The 25,787-nt window shown below is 38.3% G+C and overlaps 1 protein-coding gene across 1 annotated transcript in view; it reads left to right on the top strand.

The window, feature by feature from the left end:
- The first annotated feature begins 742 nt into the window (after window positions 1–742).
- Window positions 743–25,787, top strand: part of HIBCH (3-hydroxyisobutyryl-CoA hydrolase) — a 44,792-nt gene continuing 19,747 nt past the window's right edge. Inside the window, exons 1-7 of the mRNA XM_086615575.1 lie at window positions 743–774; window positions 1,791–1,833; window positions 2,608–2,748; window positions 4,181–4,265; window positions 5,165–5,245; window positions 7,265–7,317; window positions 24,537–24,615. Of these exons, the coding sequence (XP_086471701.1) occupies window positions 743–774; window positions 1,791–1,833; window positions 2,608–2,748; window positions 4,181–4,265; window positions 5,165–5,245; window positions 7,265–7,317; window positions 24,537–24,615 (514 nt within the window). The remainder of the gene's footprint in view (window positions 775–1,790; window positions 1,834–2,607; window positions 2,749–4,180; window positions 4,266–5,164; window positions 5,246–7,264; window positions 7,318–24,536; window positions 24,616–25,787) is intronic.

The raw sequence follows: 25,787 nt of genomic DNA, 5'->3' as shown, positions 1-25,787 counted from the left end.
TTCTAAGATAACCAGGTTTTGGTGGGATGTTACATCAGAGCAGCTCATTAACCCCCCCCCAGCTCACTAATCTGTGTCAGTAGGTAAGAGGGCAGCACAGGCATGGCAGTAGGTGTAAAGGATAAGGACAAACAGGGAGCTCAGAAATTAAGAAACCGGTTTTGCTGCCAAAACACGTTTTCCAGTCCGCAAAGTCCAGCTCTGAAGGTAATTTGGCAACGCGGCTTTCTCCACCTCGGGCCGCAACCGCCATGATGTACATTATTGCTGCATACGGCGATGAAGGAACAGCCTCACCTCACGTCCGAACACCTCCTGGCCTAATCTAGGATGGAGAAGAGCGCTTCTTCGGCCCAGATCCTGTCAAGGTAAGGAAAACCCTTCAAGCAACTACCGGCCCAGGGGCCTGCAGCCTTGCTTACAAACTCCATGCGGCCGCCCGGCTGACCTTCTGCCTTTGGGAGTCGCTACGCTGTCTGGAAAAGGGCTCTTCAGAGGGGAGATAGCGATCGCCCGCCTCCGGGCTACCCCCCCCCTTCCCCCGCTCGCCCTCCGGGCGGCAGGGCGAGCGGGGGAAGGGGGGGGTAGCCCGGAGGCGGGCGGCGAGGTGAGGGTGGCTGAGGGGAACGCCGCCGTCCCGCCAAGCGCTCCTCCGCGCATGCGCACTACCCCACCCGCGCCGCCTCACGCCGCGGCGCACCCGGTTACCGGATGACGGCGATCGACCGCGCCGGCTGCCGCCATGGCGGCGCGGGTGCTGAGGCCGCTGCCCAGGTAACGGGGAAGCGGCACTGACCGCCGTGAGACGCGGGGAGGCTTCTCCCGCGCTTTCCTCCGCCCCGCTGAGGGGATTTAAATGGCGCCGGCGCGGCCGCGCCTGCAGCTTCGCGATTCTTGACGCTGGGGAGCGATGAGGCTGAAGGCCCCTCTGATGCCGCGCATCGTGATTCTCTAAACTGGTATAAAATATAATTTAGGCCGAGATTAGCCAGGTTTAGGTTAACTTTCCCACTCTAAAACGAGCACGTACTTAAAAACCCGCTTAAGACGCCGGGACGGTGGTGTGTAACGTGTTCTGTGCTCTTAAGTAGCTGAAAAGTAAACGTTGCTCGTTAATTTTGACACGAGCTGGGTGTCTGAAATCCAGCAAATGCCATTGTTAACTGTTTTCCTCAGTAGAGTACAGTGACAGTTAATAAATAACAGCCTCGTTACTTAAATTGAGTAATGTATTCACAAAACGTCCCGGCATGGGTATCTCCTGTCAGTGACAGGAGCATGAGCGTTGTTGGAGCTGGTATGTATACTTTATATAAACGTACATAGATGCAAGGACACAAGGGAAGGTTTGCTGGGAGCTTCGGAAATGCACGAGTTTTTGACAAGACCCGTTTTTAAAAAATGCTTGCGTTTAAACATCCAGAAAAAGGCTGTAAGTCTTTAAAATACTGTAAAATCTTTAAAAGATGCACACTGCTAAGTCTTAAGTGTATCCCCCAAGCTCTTTGTCTTACTATTTCCAGGTTCTTCTAACTTGAAATTGAACACGTCAAAAACATTAGTAGTTGGCATTGGTATCTGCTGTCTCTTTGCTAGTAAGCAAAGAAGTTTCCAACAGTGTTTTGATATAAAAATTGTACTCTAGTTTCCTCAATTTCAAAAAAGAGAACGTAAAGCAATTGTGTTCAGAAATTTTTCTGATAAAGCTTTGCTTAACTCAGCAGTCATATGTTTGGGGACTGTGTAGCTGGTTTATGGTTTTATCTGTCTTTTTAATATTTCTTTTTCAGGCTGAAGCCATTCAACAGACTGCAAGTAATATTACAACACTTGGTAAGAACAGCATCTTGTTTGACTGAGCTGGAAGCTTTTAGGATGCTTAGCTCCCCTGAGACAGACAGCACATGCAACTTCTAATGTGTCTGCTCACAGTGGTTCTGAATGCCATCATTTATTGCTCAGGCACAACGTTGCCCATGTCTTTGAGTACTTTCTTACAATTTCTTTTGTACTGTATATTAAAGCTTAATTATTTTGACCTTGCCTACTTCTATAGTTAGTTTCTACATTAGCTTCTGTGTATTCCTTAAATATCATTCAACTGTGAGTTTGAAGTCAATTGTGAAAATACTTTAGTGATTTGTTCTTTGCTGTTAAAAGTTACTTACAGACAAAGCAATGTGTATGTTTTTGTTTGCAGTGTTAAACTGTCAGTAGGGAGACATGGAACTGCCCTTTTTATAATTGTTGCAGGTATTTTCAGAATGTCAGTCTTAAACTACCATGGGTTTGTGTTTTATTGTTTGTTTGTTTTTTTTTTAATGAACTCAAATGTCATTGTCAAAGAGTGTGTGGCTCAAAAAGTTTTCTGAGTTTTATTACTCTGTAGGACTCAAACATAAAGTGGTTTCAAAAGAACCATTTAGCAGATGCAAATTAAACTTGAAGTACAGTGGGAAATCCTGAGCATACAATTCCAAAATGCCTGTTTTATGATCTTAAATAGTGTGTTTTGAGAATATATTTCCATAAACAGTCTTGTATGTATGTTACTCAAGGTATCTAACTGATGACATTTGCTTTGTTTATTTGTTTTTGCATATACAGAAAATGTCTAAGCAAACAGATTTGACAGCTGAAGTGTTGTTGGAGAAGAGAGGAGGTGCAGGAATCATAACTTTGAATAGACCCAAGGTTCTCAATGCTCTAAGTTTTACTATGATCCGACAAATTTATCCACAAATAAAGGTGAGTTGCTCCATTTCTACCCATCCACTATACATAAGTTATCCAAAACCAATTTTAAAATTCAGTCTGACACTTCTTAGTGTGCTGATTTAAAGAATGAAAGTCTATGCGAGTGTATTGGCCAATGAGCTCAGGTTTATAGGACAGGAAAGAACAGACAGTTTCAAGCAAGTTAGAAAGAGAAGACAACACCAAAGAAACAAGCTGTCAGACAAAGTTAAATTTAGCATCTGGATAGATAAAGAGACACCCATACTAAAACCAGAACTGAATTAAAACCAAGCAGTGCTCAGCGTTTATACGTTCCTTTTGGCAACACCCAGCTGGTCAGTTGGCATGCACGAATTCCAAGCTATAATGGTGTTGCCTCTTGATTGGGGTGCATGTTTTGTGGGAATGCTGCGTGGCTGAAATAGAAGATACAAGCCATTAGGAAGCAAGGTTCTGTCAGTATCATTCCTTAAAGAAGAACTTTATGGATTTACAGGCACTGTTTCTACAAGCTAGTGAAGTAATGTGAAATGCATGCAAAAAGTCCTTTTTAACTTAGTGATATTATTTATCATACGCACAAAGTCAAACTTACTAGATACCAGTATTTGTTGGATAGTTGCCTGCCTTTTGGTAAATGGTTGTGTTGCAAATTTACACACTCTTCGAAGAACGTTTAAAGAAAGAAATACTTAATCTGTAGTGCTGAGTACCAGGCTCTATTTGAGGAATAACCTTTAAAGGTGGCATAATTGTAAGTACAGTTGCTGGTACAGAAATGTTGTGTCTGTCTTTTGTCTGGGTAGGCGTACTTGAATAAGGATATATAAGCATAGTTTAAGGGGTGGTGGGAAAGCCTGTAAAAGGCATCTTTTTCTCAATACAGTTGCACCACTTCTGAAGTCTTGTACCAGCGTATTTAATTAAAAAGAACCACAATAGCATAGTCTTTATACCTAGCAAAACATCTGTGCACAAATTTAATCCAGTCCTTGATTAGCATTGATTGGAGTAGTTTTGATGAAATCCATCAACAATTTAAATGCTGTTTGATTTATGTAACTTTCATGATTTGGCCTGAAACATTGTTATTTTAACTTCCATATTCCCAGCTTTCTGCCCCAGCATTGTGTTCTCATTGAGATTTATGTCAGGCTCTGTTTTAGAGAGTGCAGCCTTCTTTCAAAGGTTGGGAGTCTCTGCACAGACGTTTTTCTGAAATATGTGAGGCAGCTCTGCTGATCTCTGATGTCAAGGTTGATTAGGACATGGGAGTGGCAGAAAGACATTTCGCTCTCAAACTTCAGTTTAAGATAAACTATTTTAAGTATGGCTTGATTTGCTTCTCGAAAAAAGTAAAGTAAGAATTATAGACAGTATACAGAGAAAGATTATAGTCTGTGCAAAAAATGCTTACATGGAAATATTTACTTCGTTTTAGGCTTGGGAGCAAGATCCTGAAACTTTTCTAATAATTATAAAGGGAACTGGAGGAAAAGCTTTTTGTGCTGGGGGTGACATCAAAGGTAAGGACTACAGTCATGTAAACATTTGACATGTCTTTGCCAGTTACTACTTTGTGTTGATTTCCTTTATTTGCTGTCACTCAGATAAACAGAGACTTGTTACACAACAGTAAGAGACTAGTTGTGCTGACTTCTCATGACACCTTGATGTGCAGATGCTGTTCAAGTTATTTGTCAGGAGACAGCTGTCGGAACATTTTATAAAAGATTAAAAACTGGGGTTTTGTGAATAACTGCTAATAGTAGCTAGTCATTCCTGGCAAGAGAAGGTTCTTGTCTCTACCTTTTTCTTCTCTGATTTTTGGTACTAACAGCTTCTTTAAAAGAAATTTGAAGGGTCCTAATAGGTAGCTCTGTTACTATTGGATAGTTTGTGACTGATGTTTGAGATGACTAGATACAGAGCTGACGATGGTGATCAATGTATCTGTGATTATGTTGTAACTATGAACTGCAGGAAATCTCCAAACTGTGGAAATTGGCAGTTGTTTTAAATTTTAGGTAAAGAAGCAGCACAGGTTATTGTTAAATTATGTTCTGTGCTAATTGGCTTCTCATTTTTAGTATTCAGAGTTTTCAGTATTACCAATTTTAAGTGACTGTTCTATTTATTGATACAAAATATCACCAACAAGACTACCAGACTTTAGGAGGGGTTTCACAGTGTAGAAAATGGACTGCACTCTCCCAACTATGTGACAAAATCTCCAGCATACTAGAGTTGACTCAAATTGGAAATTTTGCGTTCATATTTAAATTTGAGCAAATTTTCTCAAATAAAATAAAGCAAGATTAAGTTGCTGTTTGATTGGTGTAGGAAAAAAACTCTTATCACTTAATATTTACTTGTATTTTCTATTAAACTAACAGTTATCTTTAGAATTTTTCTTTCTCTTGAGTCATCAGAGATGCAGGAAAAGTTGGAGACAGACTGACCCAAGATTTCTTCAGAGAAGAATATATCCTGAACAATGCCATTGGTATGTTTAATAGCAAATTCTGAAGCAGTACAGTTTTCATAATAGGGGCCTTGAATGTAAATTCACTTTCTCTCTTTGCTGATCTATGAAAGACTGCGATAACATAATAGAAGTAGTAATTTTTATTTTTTTTTTACCAAGTTCAATACCAGTAGTGTAACATATCTCACTGTTATACTTTGCATGCAGAATTTGTTTCTTTTGTTTAAGCTACTATGATCTACCTTATCCCATCCCAGTGTTCTGGGTAGTTATATTTGTGGTATGTATGAATTAAGTCTCAGATGCAGACAGCGCAGTTTGGCACTAAGTATAATTGATTACTTCAGAAAAGACCTGAGACAAAAATAGATGCATGGAAAATCGTTAATATTCAGTCAGAAAGCAGAAGATCAAATTCAGTTAAAGCTTTCCATTTAAATAAATGGCATAAATGAATACTCAAGGTAGGAGTTAACTGCCTTCGTTTAATGCAAGGAACCTAGGAGTATATGTTCTTAAAATAACCAACAGCAAAGACACCGGGTAAAGTTTACTGGGGTAAAGGATATTAAGAAAGGATATTAATTCTTTAGGGTGAAAGTCAGGATCTGAATGTTTTGGTGAGAAAAAACTTCTCCAGACATACTTTAATGGAATGCAGTTTGAGTTGTTAAACATTGTATCCAGTATTAGTCACTACAGGAGGAGAGGTGAACATGCTGCTGCATCAGTTTAGGTCAACAGAAGAGCACAGAGTTATTAGAATACGACTAGTTTCTGAAAAGTTGTTTTTACTTTGTTTGACAGTTTCCAGTTTCAGCTTGTCTGTCACGTACCTTTCTTGCCTTCATCAAGAAAAATAGTTTAAGGTTTCATGTACTTGGGGAAAACTAGTTTTACCATGGCAGTTGGACTAGATGATGGTTGTATGTCCCTTCCAACTCTTCTAGTCTATTCAAATATTGCAAGGGTACATACTTTAAAATTATTAGGGTGTTCTATGTCTATAATGCATGTAATTACAAAACCTAGATTTTTGATAACTTTGGTATGATTGTATTCCTTTAAGTCTGAGATTTCTGTGAAAAAATTTACTTATATCTTACATTTTACAACTTAAAAATACACAGGGGAGTGCTTTCACCGTATTTGCTATTGGAAAGGCATGCTTCTGTAGAAATTTAGTTCAAAGGCTACCATCTAGAGCCCAGGTATTACCTTATGTGTTCATATAAGATCAAAGTTAAAAATGCTGTTCCATTCTATTTTGTAATTACTGATTTGAAGGATTGAACTGCCTTTTAAAATAATCCTTTTTTTAAACAAGGATCTGTAGTTGCAGCAGATACCCATATCAGCAATCTGACTGAACTTAAGTCTGACCTGAAAACACTGAGATGAGGCAGCGGTTTCATTCAGTTTTTCCATGAATGGCAATTGAAAGCATTGGGTCTTTAGTTTCATGCCTCCTGAAGGCCCCAACAGATAAAACTGTGGAACTTGAGGACGTTACCATCTCGACCTGCCTGCACCACATTCAGGGTTGTAACACACAACAGAGTTGGCAAGACAGAACGCGTTTGCATTGCAGTAGTTTGTAGTCATGGTTTGGCTGAAACCTACCAATGCCTCTGGCTTTGTGGTAAAGTACTGGAGCGCTGGTGTAAACTCTATGCTGTTAATCCCAGCTGTGAGACGGGGTGAAAGGGAAACTGTTGTGTTCCAGCACCATACAAAGCTATTTATAACAGCTACATGTGGCCATGTTGTCAGGTGCTCACACAGCAAACAACCTGGCATTAGAGGGTTGTGTAGTGTTCTCTTACGACACTCAGAGTGCAGTAAGTCAGTAACTGGTTTGTTGCTCAAGAATTACATGAAGTACCTTGATTATGAGTTGTAAATTAAGCAGTAAAACATCCATTTACGTTCTATTGCTCTTGCTGGAGACAGACATGGGGAAGCGTGTCATGCATACAATTAGTCACAGGTCTGCTCTTTTAAAAACAGGTCCATTTTTTTTTACGTTTCTTACAGGCACTTGCAAGAAGCCATATGTGGCACTTATCGATGGCATTACAATGGGAGGGGTAAGTTAAGCACATTGGTGTGCTATATAATTTGTTTTAAAGTAATGTAATATTCTGTACTTGAATGAAGAGCACACATGGCATTTCAAGCATTCCAATTCAAGGGCAGATGTTGTAATCTGAATCTTTGTCTCTTGCTTGGCAGGGTAGATTGCTGCTCTTCTAGTGCTTCTGCTGTTCTTTGCTAGCTATCTTTCTCTAAGGATTTGACAACTGTGTTGAGAAGCAGAGCAGAATCCTGTTGCTGTAGGAAACACCTCTCACAAAGGTTTTCAGAATATGGAGGCGTGAGTTTCTAGATCATACAAGAGCCAAGAAGAATTTTCCACTCAAAGTGTATTAAAAATAGAACTATATAAAAATACAATTAAAGGAAAACTCTTTGAAAAATTGGAAAAATGTTTTTCTAAGCTATACTTTAACAGACATTCATAACATCAGTTTTGTATTTTTCCAGCAAATAATCTGGAAATCCATCTACTTTCTCACCTCTGCAGTACTCCTAAAACATGAGTTATGAGATCCTGACTCACCCCACTGCCCCAAGGCTGCATCTTATTACTAAAGCAACATGGAGAGGACTCCATCACATTGCAAGTTATAGTCAGTGCTAATAATTGTTTCAGCAATTGTTGGCTCTAAACGCCATGAGTAGGTAGTTAAAAGGGCAATACCATGCTTTTCTACATGCTAAAACATCGGCTGGATATATTTGCATCATAGCAGGGAGTAGAATAAAATAATCTGAAGTTATTTTGAACAATGAGTTTGACAGTGAAGTCTGTCTGCCATATCGTCACTTAGATTTATATTGTTTTCTTGCACGTCAGTGTGATATGGATGTACAGTCTATTTAAATTAAGTTTGTCAAAGACAGGATGCAAGAACTGGAAGGCTAAATGATCCATCACCCATCACGACTCTTCCCTTTTCTGTCGTTCCTTGCACATTTCGTCTGTTTTGGTTGTGATTTTTTTTAGCTTGTGATCAAAACATGTGATAGCTCTCTTGCCCTTTGCTTCTCTGCTACCAAGCCCCAGAGATCTCAGCTAGATAACCACTTCCTGCCCCTGCCCCCCCAGTCTAGTATACATAAATTGTTTCCAGCATAAATGCAACTAGTCTTGTAGCTCTTCTTGGAGAAGAAATTTTTTATTGAACATATGAGACCTAAGGATTTGTGGATAAGAGATAGAGAGTCCATCTATTTTATGGAGTTTTGAATAATAGCATGGATAGCTATAAAAGAGCAAAACTTCCCAGCAGCCGATGTATTTTTAGAGACCCTATAGATTGCTCATTATGATTGTGGCCTGAGCAGGAATAGAATTTTGTCCTTTAAAAGGTTTTTTTTGAACTGAAAAGAGCATAATGGAGTAGGATGATCCTGCGTTACTAGGGTTCTTTATTAGTTCCTTTTCTTTTAAAGACCTTTTGAAAGACAGCAGTTCATCTAAAATTTTAGTTGGATACCATATATTAGTATACATTACCCTAATTCCAGTGGGACCTTGACAGAGTTTTACTGCCACTAGAGTTTGAATGGGTAGGGGACTAGATTTTAATTGAGCAAGTATGCAGCCTAACTTAGGGGAACAAGCAGGTAGGCCTCAAGTTCCAGGCTGCTTTTAAACGTTTCTTTCAACCTAGAGTGCTATTTACTTTGCACTTGTTAATACAGCTGCAGTTTACTCTGAGATAACATCCTTCCTACAGCAGTGCATGTTTTCATCAACATACTTCTTTTTTCTTCCCCTGTCTCATTGGCAGTTTTAATTCCTGTAAAAGGACCAATGCTTACATAGGAAAAGTGCATTGTCTTCCATCTTTCCCCCATCCTCTTCTCTCATCATTTTCTGCACTGGGAGCCCCATCACAACTGACCTGAACCAAACTTAAGGCTTACAGCAGCTGTTTTCTGTGATTGTACAAATAGGTTCACTGCAGTGGGATTTTATAGATTAAAACCACTAGAAGAGCCCTTGAACTTGTCATGGTCATACTGTTATCTTGTTCTACTTGCTGAATGGAAGTACTCTGTCCTACTGTGATTATTCACTAGACCTGCATTCATACGGAGGAGTTATTCTATTCATGGTACAATTAGATGCTTTGTTTTAAATCGCTCAGATGCTAGGATCTATTTTTTGACACAATCAGGTCATATTTCATATACTCAAGATCTGAGTATCTTAGTTCCTACAAGTCAGTGGGAGCTAGAAACGTTTGTCACTTACAAACTCTAGTAAATGCCTTTTAAAAAAATATTTACATTCAAGCCCTTGGCTTCAGAAGCAAGTGGTTTTAGCTTGGGCCTAAAAATCACTGCAATTTCACTATAGACCATTTATCTATGAATGAAAATGCAAGGAAGTCAATCTCAACCTTGCTCAAAAAGCAGTACAATGCACATGGAGTACTCAATAAATCACTGAGTAAATCACGCAGTGTATTAGAAACTCAGTCATTATGTGCTTAGGTAGTAAAAATTGCTGCTGATGCATGGATGTCAGATTTGTGAGGTAAACCTTGGAATTGTACCCAAAAAATAAAACGGTTCCACTTCAGCATTGTTGGTGAGAGGCTGGTAGATGGTTTTCTTCAGAGCTTGATTAGCCAACAGATGGGGCTGTGGAGCTTGTTTTCAGCACCTTCTTGTCTCCAGTAGTTCATCAAAAATTGATATTCAATATAAATGTATCTTTTCATCTTTTTGTACTCATTCAGAGCAGTAAGTTCAAGTGACAAGTATGTTTGATGAGACAAAGATGACTGCATTTTACTAAAAAAGTAGTGAAAAGTTATAAATACCACATTGACTGCTAAAGGGCATATACTGTTGAAGGGCACACTAGGCACATGCTCTCACGTTGCTAAAAGCTACTATTCAAATTGTTTTAGTTGATTTCTATCCATAGATTTTTATTTCCTGAAATTAAATATCTGAACAGTAGACAAGAAACGCTGAGTATTTAAACGTCCTTATGGTCTGTAAATGAGGTCCTAAACTTGAGCTTCTTGGTTCTAGAAAAGTCCCAATCTTTTCCTGAGTTCTTTGCAGATGAATTGGAGCATGCTTTATAAACTCAGTTTAAATAAATAGGGCTTTGGCACAAAATATATTAGTGTCAGATACTCTCTCTAACAGACGAAAAAGATTACTGAAAATGTATTTTAAACATGTTTCAGAGCCAAGTAAAGTACACCAGACAGATTTGAGTGGTGGCTTTCAGATGATTTGGCTTAGAATTCAAGGTGAATATTTGACAGCAAATAAAAAAAGAAAGAAATACAGGGCATAGACTCTGGAAGTTAGTGAATGTGGTCCAGGTCACCAGGCTAACTTTATGTAAAGCACCCTTAAAACTTCAGTTGCATGTTGCCAAAGCAGAAGTACATCATTTTCAGGAGCCACAGGCCATTGCTTTTAGTTTAGGGAGGAATCTGCAACAGTGTGTACAAAGTACCCCCTTCCTTAGTATCATATTCTAGAGCATGCATGATTTAGAAATTTCCTGAGCTAGGCTTTGTTTCAAAACCATAGTGCTAAGTAACCATTGGTAATCACACTCACCTCTCTATTCATCTAGTATTTTTTTTACAGTAAGTGGGTTGGTCTTCAGAAAGGCCTGTGGCAATTGGTTCCATAGCTGAATTTTGTGCTTTGTAAAAAGTAATTTGCTGCTGTTTCAGGCCTATCGTCTCATATTATTGAATGCTTATGTGTTTAATTGCTAGTAAGGCTAAAATAGGCCCTAAAATTTTTTTTTTTTTTTTTTTTTACTGCTGAGTAAAGACTGTTGCTCAAACATAGGAGTTCTTAGCTTTGGACAATTAGCTTTTGATGATCCAAGGGCTGGAGCACCTCTGCTATGAAGACAGGCTGAGAGAGTTGGGGCTGTTCAGCCTGGAGAAGAGAAGGCTCCGGGGTGATCTTATGGTAGCCTTCCAGTACTTAAAGGGGGCCTACAGGAAAGCTGGAGAGGGACTTTTTACAAGGACATGTAGTGACAGGACAAGGGGCAATGGATTTAAACTGAAAGAGGGCAGATTTCGATTAGATCTAAGGAAGAAATTTTTCACTCAGAGGGTGGTGAGGCAGTGGAACAGGTTGCCTAGAGAAGTTGTGGATGCCCCATCCCTGGAAGTGTTCAAGGCCAAGTTGGATGAGGCTTTGGGCAACCTGGTGTAGTGGAGGGTATCCCTGCCCATGGCAGGGGGGTTGGAACTAGATGATCTTTGAGGTCCCTTCCAACCCAAACCATTCTATGACAATTAAATACAGGATTTAATCCTTCAGTCTGATCTCTTACATAGTATACTTGCTAAATTTATTGTAGCAAGTCAAAGACTTGTAAAGGTTATGCCATTATGTTACACTTCTTGCTTTAACAGTTAATGCTTTGAGTTTTAGGATGAGAAAACATCTTCCTGTGGGGCAAGTAGAGTTTAACTTATATGGTAACGTGCAACACTTTCAGTACAGAAATGGAGTTTGGTAGAGTTGCCAGCTCTCTTAAATCCTTTGCAAAGCCCTGTGCTTTGAGTTATTCCAAGAATTTTATTTTCTAATCTTCATGTTTAGGGGGAGAGTAACAGGAAGTTGGAACTTTCATATAGCTCACAGTTTAAAGAGACAAAGGTCACCCAACTTTATTTCCATGCCTGACTCCCTCAGATTCTAGGGCTCAGTTTGTGAGAGCAATAACAGCACACGGTACTGACTGCTTTGTTCTGTCCCCAGTGGACAGGACCTCGAGTATACGGACCGTGAATATGAAAAGACAAGGTGTTAATTGGGTTCATGAGGGGCTTTCCATTAGCTTTGTCAACACATCTAGCAGTACAGTTTTTTTAGGCAAGGACTTTTACTTAAACTGAGAGTCTACATTTAAGTTATTTACATAGAGTATCTTTAAGGTGATTATCAGAGATGAGAATTTTTTGACGTACTCTTGTGAGTCTGTTAGTCACTATAATGTCAAATATATTAAGCTTTAGACTGTACAGAAGTATAGAGCAGAGAGGAGCTTCAGGATTATTCTTTTGCACTTGAAGTAGGGTTAAATATAGCTAGATGATTGCTTAGCAGATTTTCACCTAACGCGTTCAGAACTCTCCAACAGCAGGAATTCTGTTTTTTCTAGATATCCCACCAAGCGCTTAGTTATTCTTTCAAGTTAAGATTCCCCAGTGTCTAATTTAAATCTTCAGTATGTGTAGTCAATACATTCCTTAGTCACACCTCTCTAAGAACATCTTGTGATACTTGCATTCATTGATCCCAGCCATCTCTCTTTAATAGGGATAAGGATAGTTATTCAGCCTTTCCTATAGATTAAGTCTCTTGGTTTTCTTGGAATCCTCTGGAATCTCTCCAATTTGTGTACTTTACAGTTCATTACCAGACACCAGACAGTATTTCAGCTGCAGGACTCATCAGCACCAAGTAGAGCAGAATAATTATCCCCCATATATTACAGAGATATTCTGTCAAAAATAGCTCATGTAAATAGCAGCCTCTCAAAGCATCAGGTGCTGGGAGGCCACCACTTCTAGATATTCTTAAAGCTGTTACTGTTACCTTTTTTCTCTCCTTGCATAACATAAACTTCCATCACAGTACATTTCTTTTTGCTTACCTTTTACCAATTTTTAAATCTTCTGCCTTGAACAGAACTTGTTTGACAAAGAGTTAGTCTTGTGGAGCTACACTTTTCCTCAAAGACTACAAAGAAAAAAAACCCATTACTTTCTTCTTCAGGAAACCTGAGTGCTCTGTTAGCTGGCACTGCCTTTTGTAGCTCCAGCACATCAACCTGATGAGGCTTCCCGTGTGCCAGGCTGAGTGGGTACGCTTCAGCCCTTGGGTGCCTGCTGTAGCGTGGTACATTAAGTAATTCTTCTTGCAGCAGCATTGCATTATGATGTGTATGAAGTTCAGGACTGCTGTAAACCCCTGAATAACATCCAGGCATTTGTTCCATAGAAAAAATACTTGTAATCTCTGCATTCGATTTTGCTTCCTTAAGTGTGGTTCTTTCAATTTCGTTAGTTTCTATCCGATCTCCAAAGTGAGATAGTTTTGAATTCTGATCTTGCCCTTCAAAGTGTTTGCCATCTCAAAGTAATCTGTAAATTATAGAAATCCTTGTTATTTCATAATCCAAGCAGATAATGAAAATATCAAATAAAACTTCATTAATGATTGGCTTCTGTATGACTTCACCTAGAGTGCCCTCTCCATTCGATTGGATGCTGCTGGTAACTCTTAATATACTTTCAGATGATTGTGCCCTTCGTTTCATAGGGATGTCATCCAGGCTGTGTTTCCCTAGTTTGTTTATGAGAGGAGACTATGCTGTGTATGGGAAAGTATCAGAAAGGTTGCAGTTCAAAACATGAAGCTTTTTTGGAATGCTGCTTGCTGACTGACAATGTAATCTAAATCAGGAGCTTATGTAGGGGTTCCTGAGAAACAGATGCGGCCGAGTTCCTGAACCTACCCTATGGTTTGGAAATACTCCTTCTATTGTGCGTCTGACCATGCTTCCCTTCTGGACTACAGGTTCAGACTTACTGCATCGTTTTCTGTTGCAGTAGAAGAGTGAACTGAGTGCCTAATATTTAGCTTTACTTCTTTTTCGGTTAGTGCCACTTCATTTTGAGCAAAAGATTCCACAGGCTGACCTTGTTAGAGGAGTCTGACTTTCCTTGTAAACCAGATCTCAGGACCCGATACGTAGGTCTTAAGGCAGAAATTGGCCTAGTAGAAGTTTGCATCTTTCCTCGGTAATCATTCTCTGTTGCATCATGTAAGCTCCATTTGTCTTGATAAGGGTTTAAGAAGAATTTGACTTTTGGGGAATGATGACATTTTAACCCTCTTCAGGAAAAAAGGGAACACATTTTGGTTTTAAGCTTTTACTCTGCTTTAATCAAAAAAGACTTGTTAAAATTGTAATTAATCATTTTCTGGAGGGAGTTTACAGTGTTTTATTTCAGTTTTAGCCTGGCCTATTTGTGACATTTTACCTCACAATATTCTGAAAAGATTTCATAATTATAAAAGTTTCAGTAATGCTTCGTGTATTTCAAATGTTAACTCTTTATAATAATGTTTTGAGACCTATGGGGAAAGACTTGATAGAGATTTACATCAGATGTGTAATTTTTCTTGGTGGCACAGTTCTTCAGTAGGTGAAAGTAAATGCCTGACATGCAAAATATTAGATTAACTGCAAGTTAACTTCTTAAAATAAAGGAATTTCTTACAAGGAGGGATGAAGTAAATTTTCAGGAGTATTTTTAGGAATATTTTTACGTTTTGCACTGCTTCCATGTAATTTAACCTGTAACATTCTTTTCTAATGCTTATTTTAATAGAAAAAAAAATCTAAAATGTTTTCTAATTGAATAAATATCAGCTTCATCTTGCATTTTTATAAATTACTTAAATTGAAGTGTTATTGAGGGGCAGACGTTCAGTCAGCATTTTGTTTACTTAATATATTGGTTATTTATTAGCATGTCTGTATATTACCTTCTGTAACATATGGCCTATATGTGAGTGCTTTGACAGATCTGGACCATGTTCTTCAAAGAAAACGAAGGCTTAGATACACAGTACAAGTTTAAGAGAGTTTCCTGAGACTAGAAATGTAATTTACAGAGAACGCTTTCCAACAGCTAAATTAATATGACCAATGTTGTTAGAGGCTTAGTACAGGTACTGTGGGGATTCTACCAATATAACTACAGACATCTACACTTACACTTTAGCAGGATTTGGCCAAGAGTTTTTATTACCTTAATATTTCTTATCAAGTACATTGGTAGTGGTGTCGTAAGCAGCTTGTATGTCATACATTTTAGTCAACAGAATTCCAGTACACAAAGGAGCTGGAGTTGAGCAATAGCTGTCCTTATCCTGTCCCATTTTTATCCAGATTGTGTGGCTCTAACTCTTTAGGAATGTTCCTTTCACTACCAACATATATGTAAAATTTCTGGCCTATATCTGCAAACAACATTGGTTGCCTGATGTTCTGTAGTCAGGCCCAAAGCAGCATAAGGAAAAACATACCTTTCTTACTGCTGCAGATAAAAAAAAGCAAACCACCAAAATTCCTTATTCCCAGGCTTCATGAGTTAGCCTCTGAGTTACAACTAGCTGGACTGCTGCAGTAGGTGGGAGGAGGAAAGGGAGGGAATGTCTCAAAGATTCAGTGGTCCACAGCCTGTATCTGCCCGCTACCCAAACCAGTTCCCCATGATGTAAAAGCAGGAGAGAAGGGTCTGCCCCACTCCCTGTGCCATTTGGGGGTGTGGACATCTACGCAGACTGAGCCTTCCCCTCTGAGCAAGTTGCCTTGCGTTGCTGCCTGTCTTTTCTTGCAGCCCATTGAAACAAAAGCATGGTGAATGTGACACCTGATGTCTGCCTGTTCTTTTCCATACAAAGTATTTCAATGCAAGTTGTGAGCTTGCATCTAAAACCAAAGTCAAAATCTTGTAAACCACTGAATACTGGCATTTCAGTATGTTTAGCTGAAGTGACTGAAGACTGAGAGGAAGGTGGGAAGTGTAAAGACAACTGACTGACTGCTTTACTTCATCATGATCTCACTTGAACTGTGAGCTGTTAATAGAGACTCCCCAGAAAAAGAAGCCAGACAAATATTATAGGCTTCAATAACTGCAGCTGCTACGTAAATGTTTAAGTTAGGTGTCTTCTGATATTCCTCAGGCATATAAAATACAACAGGGGCCAGGGGCAAGCTCCCTGTTTTCCTCCACATTGTAACATGTCTTTCCATGTTTTTTTTTTATTTATTTATTTGCTTTTAGGATGTATTCATATAAGTTGTGTGTGTATAGCTTTTATACAGAGGTGTAGACAGCAGCATTTGAGACTAACGTTGAAAAACTAGGAAACATTAGAATTAAGCATACCTGTAAAATCTCACATTTTTGCCCCCTTATGATACAATTTTAATTAGAGGAATGTGCATTCATGAAGCGCACAGGTGGATATTACTCACAGAACAAACAGCTATTGATTTATTGTTTAATGTGTGGTGCAAAATTTATTGCAAACTATAGAAATTCTGCTTATTAGTTATTAATATACATAAATACATATGTGCTTTGGATGACTAACTGCAGTATATAAAAGTTCATGAAAAATTATTATTTTATATAGCACAGCACTTCTATACTGTAATGGGCATTATTACTCCCTTAACTTTCTTCACAGCTGGGAAGCTGGAACTTAGAAATGTCAATGCTTCTTGGGTCTTCTCCCGAATCTTCTTTTTCTTCCTTTTTATAAATATGCCATGTCTCTTGACAGTCATTGTGCTCTGAAACTTGGACATCTTTGGTTTTGTTTTAATTTATGCTCAAAAATCTGCCCTGAAGTAAAAGTAATTGTCATACTAAACCTAGATAAGCTGCTTTCCAGTTCCCTCTCTTCCTCTCCCTCTGGAAACTCATGCATCTGTACCGCACAGAAGCTTGTGGTTGTTTTGTTGCCAGTGCTTCAAAGCTGAGGGCAGCTTTTACTGTGAAATAGAACACAGATTTCACAAGCAGTTGTTTGTTGTACTTTGAAACAGATCTTTATGAGATTGACTTGTGTACCACTTGGCTTTGTAACATGGGATGTTGAAAACAGCGCTGAGGAAAAGACTCGCTCTTTGCCGACAGTACAGTATATTCACCATCTGGCACTCTGGTCTGCCTGCTAAGCTCCCGCGTGTGATCCCAGGGACAAACACCGCACTTCATTTTGTAGCTAATCGGACTATGACATCAGCAGCTCTTGTCATCAACAAAAAATAATCACTGAATGTTCAACGATTTGCATGTGGGCTTATCCTAAAGCACTCTCTTGAAAACAAGTATTTTAAATCATGAGTCAGTACTGGTACAGTAAGTAAAGCTCCTCTCCCACATCTACGACGACTGATTTGTTCAGTACACACTATGACAAGGAATGGATGCCACTACTTTAACACTGGAAAAGAGAAGCAGACTTCCTGAATGTACAACTGTACAGATGTTGGTATTACACAGTAGTACTGCACTTAGTACTCTAGAATTCCAGAGTAAGTGTTTGCACATACAGATCACGATAGTGCAAACATCACTTGTCTACTCTGAGACTGAAGTTGACGTTTTAAGCTGTACTTCGTACATTATTATTTTTTTCTGAAACCTGTGTATGTTTAAAGGAGGTTTTATTTGTGGCTTCATGGAAAGCTTTCCTACCCCTGCAGTGTTGACTGTCATTGCAGAGATTTTTGCAGGCTTCTGCACAGATTTGTTCTTTCCATTTAACAACAGATTCTTTCTTGCTAAAAGTTCCACTATTTTTCTCTAATTCTAGGCCTTCATGTAGATGCCTAGTCTCATATTGAGAGTTATCTTATCATTTCCCTCTCCTTCCCTTTATGATAGATAAAGGAAAAAAGTTCTGAAAAGAATTATCTTTGCCTGCTTCTCCATCCTCTCATATTTCTGCTGGTTTTTGTCATTTCCAGAAGAATTTGAATGCTCATTTTCTTCTTGAGTTAGTTTTAACTTGTCTGGTACTTTTAAAGCATTTTTTCCTGATAAATAGAACATCATTACAAAATCCCCTCAATGCACTTCTGTCATCCCAAATAACTGTGCCCATGTTTAAATCAAGTTCTTTTACATGTGCTGATCTTTAAGAACAAGAAGTGTTTCTTCAGTTTTAAGAAAAAACCTAAAAGCTTAGTTACGCATTGATGCAAGTTGCTGAAATGGGTTCCTTCCTGCTTGCCTGCCTTCCTTTCAGACATTAACATGTGTTGAGTTGGACATCAGATTTCTTACAGTAGCTGCGTTTTTAGATGATAGAGAGGGACAAAGAGCCAGAGCTTGTCTTTCAGAATTCTAGAAATAATAAAAAACCCATGCTTACCATCTTTTTCTGAACATACGTGGTCAGTTATGTGTAGAGAAACACTGGGGAACAACATTGAGGAAAAAAGAATGCTTTCAAATTTAACACTAGAAGAAGTTTCACTAGCTAGGAGTTAATTATTTTTCCTATAGGCTTTTGAGATCTAAGTCCTCTTACATCTTCTCTTTTCTTTCTTCTGCAGCAGAAGTCTTGGTGTCCATACAAAGTTCTGCTTCCTCTGACATGAAAGAGTAGTTTTTAACAGATGTAGCTGACTCTTGTTGGCAGGAAGTTTTGTAGGCTTACTAAATGTGAGTCTTAGAAAGTAACATACAGTAGCGAAAAACAAACAAGGAAAACATTCTTAATTCTGGAAATAAAGTTATTTCAGAAAATTCTCAGTAATCAGAAGCAATTCTTGGTAGCAGTTTTTATGTTTGCGGTATGGTTGTTGAGCCGCAGAGTCTGTAGGCCAGACAATTGTTGAACCTGCTGCTTTTTGTGTCAGAGAAGCCAATATACATGGAAAGGGAGGACGTGAAACGGAAGGCACTCAATCCCTGCTGCAGAGGCCTGTGTTTAACTGCCACCACGGCTTCTGGATGGTCCACCTGGTGGGATCACGACACCGGTATGGGCGCTCACCATCAGAAGACTGGATCAGTCCCTGCAGATTATGCAGGGTTAAAAATATGGCTATTGCAAATAACTACCCAAATAAAACCAGTTTAAAATCACTGATAAGTTTTGGCTGGTAGTAGAAAAACAAAACAGGGCTTTTAAAAACTCAATCTAAATTCTGTTGATAAAGGACACTCATTGTAGCAGCACTGGTGCACAGAATGGCTGATGTATTTTTTTTCCCAAGTTTCACTGTGTGAAGAACCTGACCTAAATGATTAAAATTAATGTAGTTGGATCAAATTTGTTTAAATAATTAAGAGTCAGGAGAACAAGTAACGCTGGTACTTCATCATATCAAATATTCAGAATATATATTTTTTAATACTGTATTTGAATCTAGGGTGAAGATACAAGTGTACTTTTGAAAACACATGACTGGAATGGGCTGTGTCACTGGTTTGTGCCACAAAGCGTCAGAGTATTCCTCAAATATTGGCCATTAATCATAGCATAAGCTTTCTTGCATTTTTGGCACTACAATCATAGAATCATAGAATGGTTAGGGTTGGAAGGGACCTTAAAGATCATCTAGTTCCAACCCCCCTGCCATGGGCAGGGAAACCCTCCACTACACCAGCTTGCCCAAAGCCTAATCCAGCCTGGCCTTGAACACTTCCAGGGATGGGGCATCCACAACTTCTCTGGGCAACCTGTTCCACTGCCTCACCACCCTCAATGTAAAAAATTTCTTCCTTATATCTAATCTAAATCTGCCCTCTTTCAGTTTAAATCCGTTGCCCCTTGTCCTATCACTACACGCCCTTGTAAAACGTCCCTCTCCAGCTTTCCTGTAGGCCCCCTTTAGGTACTGGAAAGCTGCTATGAGATCACCCCGGAGCCTTCTCTTCTCCAGGCTGAACAGCCCCAACTCTCTCAGCCTGTCTTCATAGCAGAGGTGCTCCAGCCCTCGGATCATCTTTGTGGCCCTCCTCTGGACTCGTTCCAGCAGTTCCATGTCCTTCTTGTGTCAGGGACTCCAGAGCTGAACACAGTATTCCAGGTGGGGTCTCACGAGAGCTGAGCAGAGGGGCAGAATGACCTCCTTCGACCTGCTGGCCACGCTCCTTTTGATACAGCCCAGGATACGATTTGCTTTCTGGGCTGCCAGCGCACATTGCCGGCTCATGTTGAGCTTCTCATCCACCAGCACTCCCAAGTCCTTTTCCTCAGGGCTGCTCTAGGCTGTAAGGAAAATACTTAAAACTGAAACATCACATATTATTACTGATAATATATCTCCTTATGCTTCTGTACACCTGTACAAATTTGGACTGAGAATTTCTAATACATAATCAATATGTGGAAATTAATCTTTTGTATTTAAATTATATTATATTGATACTTTGTGTTTTAAAAATCACACTAAATGACTGAAAAGTTCACAAAACCCACTGTTTTTAAATTATATTTTTAAAATACTTGTATAAAGTTGATTTATATGTCATCAACCGAAGAAAGTGATACTCCTAGTCCAGATCTGTTATGCTGGTTCACTAAGTCATCTTGTCTGTTAGTATCTACCATAAAAATGGATTATACTCTTCGGAGTGGTCCATGACATTAATGATGAATGAAGATTAATTTTGATTCAGTCTAAGATTTGCTGTGTCTGGTTGCAGGAGGTAATGCTCTTATATCAGTGATTTTTGATCTAACGTAGCTTATAAGCTCCTACTGCTTCCTGAATCAATTCCACTCTCTTACTTTGCCAACTAGTGCTTTTGAAAACATTTTTGCTCTGCCTTGGCTGTTTTGACACATCTGTATTGAGATATACTTGCCCTTTGCTGTGTTAAGCTCCATTTGTTTTGTTGATTGCCACATTTCTCTTGTGGTTCTGACCCTACCAGGAACTGTATTCCCATGCAGTTAAAAATGAGTGTAATCGTTGGATGTGAACTGTTACAACAGGACTTTCACTGCAGGCAATATTAATATTGGTGTTATCATAAAATTGTTTGTGTGAACAGCTACAAATTCTTTATCAGCCTAGTGAAGATGATACAAGCAACATTCCTGAAGGCCTTTTCTGTTTGTATTCCTTTTATTCTGTCGCTTATGCTTTCCTAGGCAGTGATTCCTTGACAGTCTATGTTAGGTTATTTAGTAAATAGACAAGTGCGATTTATAGTTTTGCTGCCACACAGACCTACTTTTCTGTATGTGAACAGAAGTTTATGTATGTCATTCAGGAAGGGCATGTTTATTTTGCTCTGTGTGGTTCTCTGTTGTGGTGGCCCTCAATTTCTTAATAACTTCCCTTGATGTGATGAGTTCTCTGATTTACTAATATGGGTCATTCTCAATTTAAGACAATGCAGCCTCCCAGCTACAACTTAGCTTTTAAGATGTATAGTAGCTGTATTCCATTTCTCCATCTATCAGTAATTTGAACGTTGTTTTTAGTTTTTTAATAAGGTTCTGTATTCATCATGAGAAAAAAAAAAAGGTTATCAATCATAAATTTTCTATACACAGTGACATAATGACTTTGGAAATACTTTGGAAATTGAGTAGGAAATCACGTATATAGGAAGTAAAAGTCAGATACTCTTCTGGCTTTTTCAGAAGCTTGTTGATGAAATCAGACCGAACCGCCTGTAATACTATGTGCCTCCTTGAGGTGTGCTGAGTCAAGTTGTAATACACTGTTTTTAAGATCAATTTCTTAATATCCATGTAGTAATAAGTCTGTAATTTTGAACCAAACACCTTCATAGCCCATCTCCAGTAATACATTGTCAGACCAGCATTTCTGCTCTTACCTATATTTTTGATTAGTTGGTATATAAACCCTACAGAAAGATTGTTTAAATTGATTGCTTGTTAATCTGTTAACTCCTTAACTTTTAAGTCTCATTCTTTAAGTATCCTTTACAAAATTCAAACATTCAGCTGTCACTGAAAAAGAAATGTTTAATGCCAGTATTAAGATCACCTACCTGGATTAAAAAACAAGCCTGATTCACCATAGGAATCTGTTATCTTGGAAAAGTCTGAAGGAAGACATTAGCTTTAGTGTATATTTGAAGATGATGAAAGGTAGGACTCTGACAGTGCAGGATATAGTGTATTTTAATAAAGACAGTATAGCATCAAGTTTGTGTAAATGCTGGAACTAGTTGGTGAAGTGAACACAACCCAACTGCAGATATTTTAGTAGTGTGAAGGGCCTCCTAGGTGGGACTCTAGCTGTGTAAGATTTCAGTTAAATTTAAAAAAAAATATAATTACAAAATCCAGAAATGGAGGAGCATATAATAGATAAGAAGAAAATATAGTTTTAGTCTTTTAAATATACATCTGAAATTAAGCTCTTATCTATACTGTAAAACTTGAAGGCTATCCAGAAAACAAATCCAATTACGGCTTAAGCACTTGAGAAAGTGAAATCTGATTTAATTACTTCTTTCAAAAGAAAATTACCTCTTTCAACTTTTTATTATTAAAACTCTATCTATAGTTATCTTTATCACTATAAAAAAGAAGCAGCTTGGAAGGGAAGCTCTCTTCATGGAGTTCACACTCTAGTCTTTGTTACTTAATACTCAAGCTGAAAATTTGAGTCCTTATACAAACTTCTGATTGTCTAGAAAATAAGCCATAAAAACGCTTTACGACAGATAGAATTTGTGTCCTTAGATATGGGATTAGAAAAAAATTAATTTAAGCATAAGAAAGAGCAACATGGGCATGTTTTTTTAAATGTTGTTATCTTTATGAAAAGGTCATCAGTATTGCTGAACATGCATAAAAATGGCAGAAATATTGTGCTTTCTCTTGCTGTAGGAAAGTCATTACCCAATGCAGTGAAAATATGCTGTTATGATATAAAAAAAGAGTTGAAAGTGATGAAGTCACATTTCCATTTCATTTAAGAGTTCTAGAGCTGTTTTAGGAATGACCGTAGCTTTACATGTAGCTTTGCCTTTGCAAGAGAACTAAATACAGGGCCATGGCCCTTGCTGCTGCTAGGATGAGATACAGCCTCTGACCAGTCCTCGAGTGAAAGGGCTGAAGAACAGATATGGGCTGAGACATAAGACTGTACCCTACACAAATAAGACTGGGATATTTGCTCAAATCCCATTTGCCTCCTTGAAACAGCAGCGCTTCCTGCGTATAGATGCGGTTTAGTCTCTGGATACAAAATCAAGTCCAATAGCCAGTTACATTAAGTGTCCATTTCTCAGGAAATTAGACTTGAATCTTAAAAACTTCATACATCAGTATTAAAACCCAAGACTGGCAGATGTTCATTTTACAGAAAAAACTTGAAGATATTTTCAAATTTAGTCAGGTATCACCCTAATGGAATAAGCAGTGAGAATTAATTTATTGCTAGGCAGAACTCTAAGAGAGGCTAGGGAAGAACACATGAGAATAGTGTGAGAATGGTCTCATTTTTATTAAATTGAGATAATTTAAAAAAAAAAATAATGTAAAACCCACCCAAAGATCTCTGTGGATAAGTGAAATGAAAAGATGCTGTATGTTCTACTCTCTCTTTAAAAGCCTGTCAAGTGTATAATGCTGGTCCAAGCAAGTATCACTCAGTTAATGCCACTGTTTTTGATGGAAAGTATGAAATATTGTGGAGATGTTTGTGAAGACTAGTAGCCTTAGTTGGGTAAAGTGCCATTTTCCTGGTATCTAAACAATTAGAAACGTTACTTAAAAATCTATGACATCTTCATTAGACACTGACTTCTTTTGGCCAATGATTTAAGATACCATTTTTAACAGAAAAATTGGATGGGTAGGAGGACTAAGCAAAAGGAAATTTAACCATGGGGAAAGGAAGTAAGCTGAAACAGTGGAAAGGAAGAGAGAACATATTTGTGTAAAGAAAATTCTTGTGAAATATTTGGTAGAGGGTGGGTTTTGTCTCCAGGTAGGACCTAACACACATTTCTATTGACATGTATCATGTAGACAAGCTTTGAGAAGTGAGACTCCTTTAGCCATGTGTTGTGGTTGTGCCTGGTAGTCCAAATATTCTGGGATTACTTCAAATATTATTACTAAGTAATGGTAATTTTTTCAGATAACCATTCATCTCTAAATTTGTCAATTTGCCTATTGTACATTTCTCTAAAATTAATTTTGCATGAACTGAAAATACGTATTTTTGGGGGGCCTTGCTGCTGCTTACTGCCTAAATCAGCAAATATGTGATAGACAACACCGGGAGCAATTCTGGTGTTTTTTTCATTGGTTGTTTGAAGTACATGCAAAAATAACAGATGGGGTAACATTAGCAAAAAGATGTCAACTCCTTTAGTGGTCTAGTGGAGAAAATGGGGTCACTTGTTTCTGTTGCTGCTGTCACTCCTGGGTTTTTCAAGTTAATCTCCGTATGCCTTATCAATATTTTAAAGCACAGAATGCCATTTCAGCCAAATCATAAGGGCAATATGATGCTTTATTAGTGTTTGAACTGTAAAAGGCCTTTTAATGTTTTGTTGAGATGTGCATGGTGAATCTAATACTCTTTAATTGTAGAGCAAAGCAAGAGGTGTGTTACAGAGGATTACGGTTATGATTATTTTTACGGGTAATTTTATAACTGTGCCCTTTGCTTGTGCTCCATGCACAGGGAGTTGGTGTCTCAGTCCATGGACATTTCCGAGTTGCTACAGAAAAGACAGTTTTTGCAATGCCAGAAACAGCAATAGGTAAGCATTTTAACAGCTTATCACATGCTAACATGTTTAAAGTTTCAGTGTAATCAGAATGAAAGGTCTTTGACTGAAAGCACTGGTGGTAATGCAAAAATTTTAAAAAGGAGAGATGACCATATATGGAAATTATTTCTATTAAATGAATAGAAACTTATCTGTATTCTGGGTGGTTGATCATTGAGGTTCTTAACCTGAGGTTTACTGTCTAGACCGACACAAAGACTGTCAGGATACAATTTTTAAAAAATGGAAGTAGATTTGAGGAACTAAGTCTTTGCTACAGATGTAGGCAGATGAAGTCTGAAGATGCCAGTGAAAGTATGTCAGCCAACTTTGCATTTGGAACTCCATATGAGTCAAACTGGCTGTATTACGAGCTGATCTGCAATGTTAATGAGACAGATGTTGAAATTCCATCTTTTCTTGTAGATTATTAATCTAGACCCATTACAGTTGTGTGCAGGTGAGATCACAGTGTCGTTTTTTTTTTTTTTTTAAAGAGCAACATGTACCTTGTATTTGATCCTATAGCTTCTTTGTCAACTCTTGACATGTACAAAAGAAAACTTTATGTCTCTGAGCTATTATGAAGATGGTGGTATGGCTCAAGAAAAGTCAGTCAAAGTGAACCCTCCTTTGAAATCATTCATATTCCCCTTCAAGGCAATCCTGGCATCAATAGGGTATCCACGTTGAACCTATTATTGTCTGGCATATATACTCCATTAATGCTTTCATCAATGTCCAAGTCCCTTCTCCTTGTTAATCGACAATGTTTATGAAGAGTGCTCGAAACCTATAACCTATCCTGCATTTATCTCCTGTGAAATTTCTAGTTTCTACATCTTTCCAAGACAAGGGAGCTGAAGGATGATTGCAATTGTCCTTATCTTTATGTCCTCAAGCAGGAGAATGAGGCTGGTCTGTAATATGTGACCCTGTTGAACACATTTATTCAGCAAAGAGAACATTATCTGATGGGTAAATAGCTGAAATGGCAACACACATGGTGCTATGAGGGTCAATCTTAGATTCACCTGAAAGAATTAGTTATAAGGAGTAGTGACCATTATTTCCTTAAAAGAATTTCCAAACAATTACGTAATATTGAAACTAAGAAATAATATAAAAAAAAATCAGGACTCAGTTCTGAAAAGACAATAAAA

This window comes from Tauraco erythrolophus, chromosome 8 (genome assembly GCF_009769465.1).
Source record: "Tauraco erythrolophus isolate bTauEry1 chromosome 8, bTauEry1.pri, whole genome shotgun sequence".
Classification (NCBI taxonomy): domain Eukaryota; kingdom Metazoa; phylum Chordata; class Aves; order Musophagiformes; family Musophagidae; genus Tauraco; species Tauraco erythrolophus.
The sequence above is the reverse complement of the archived record's forward strand: the minus strand, read 5'-3'. Positions and strand labels throughout refer to the sequence as shown.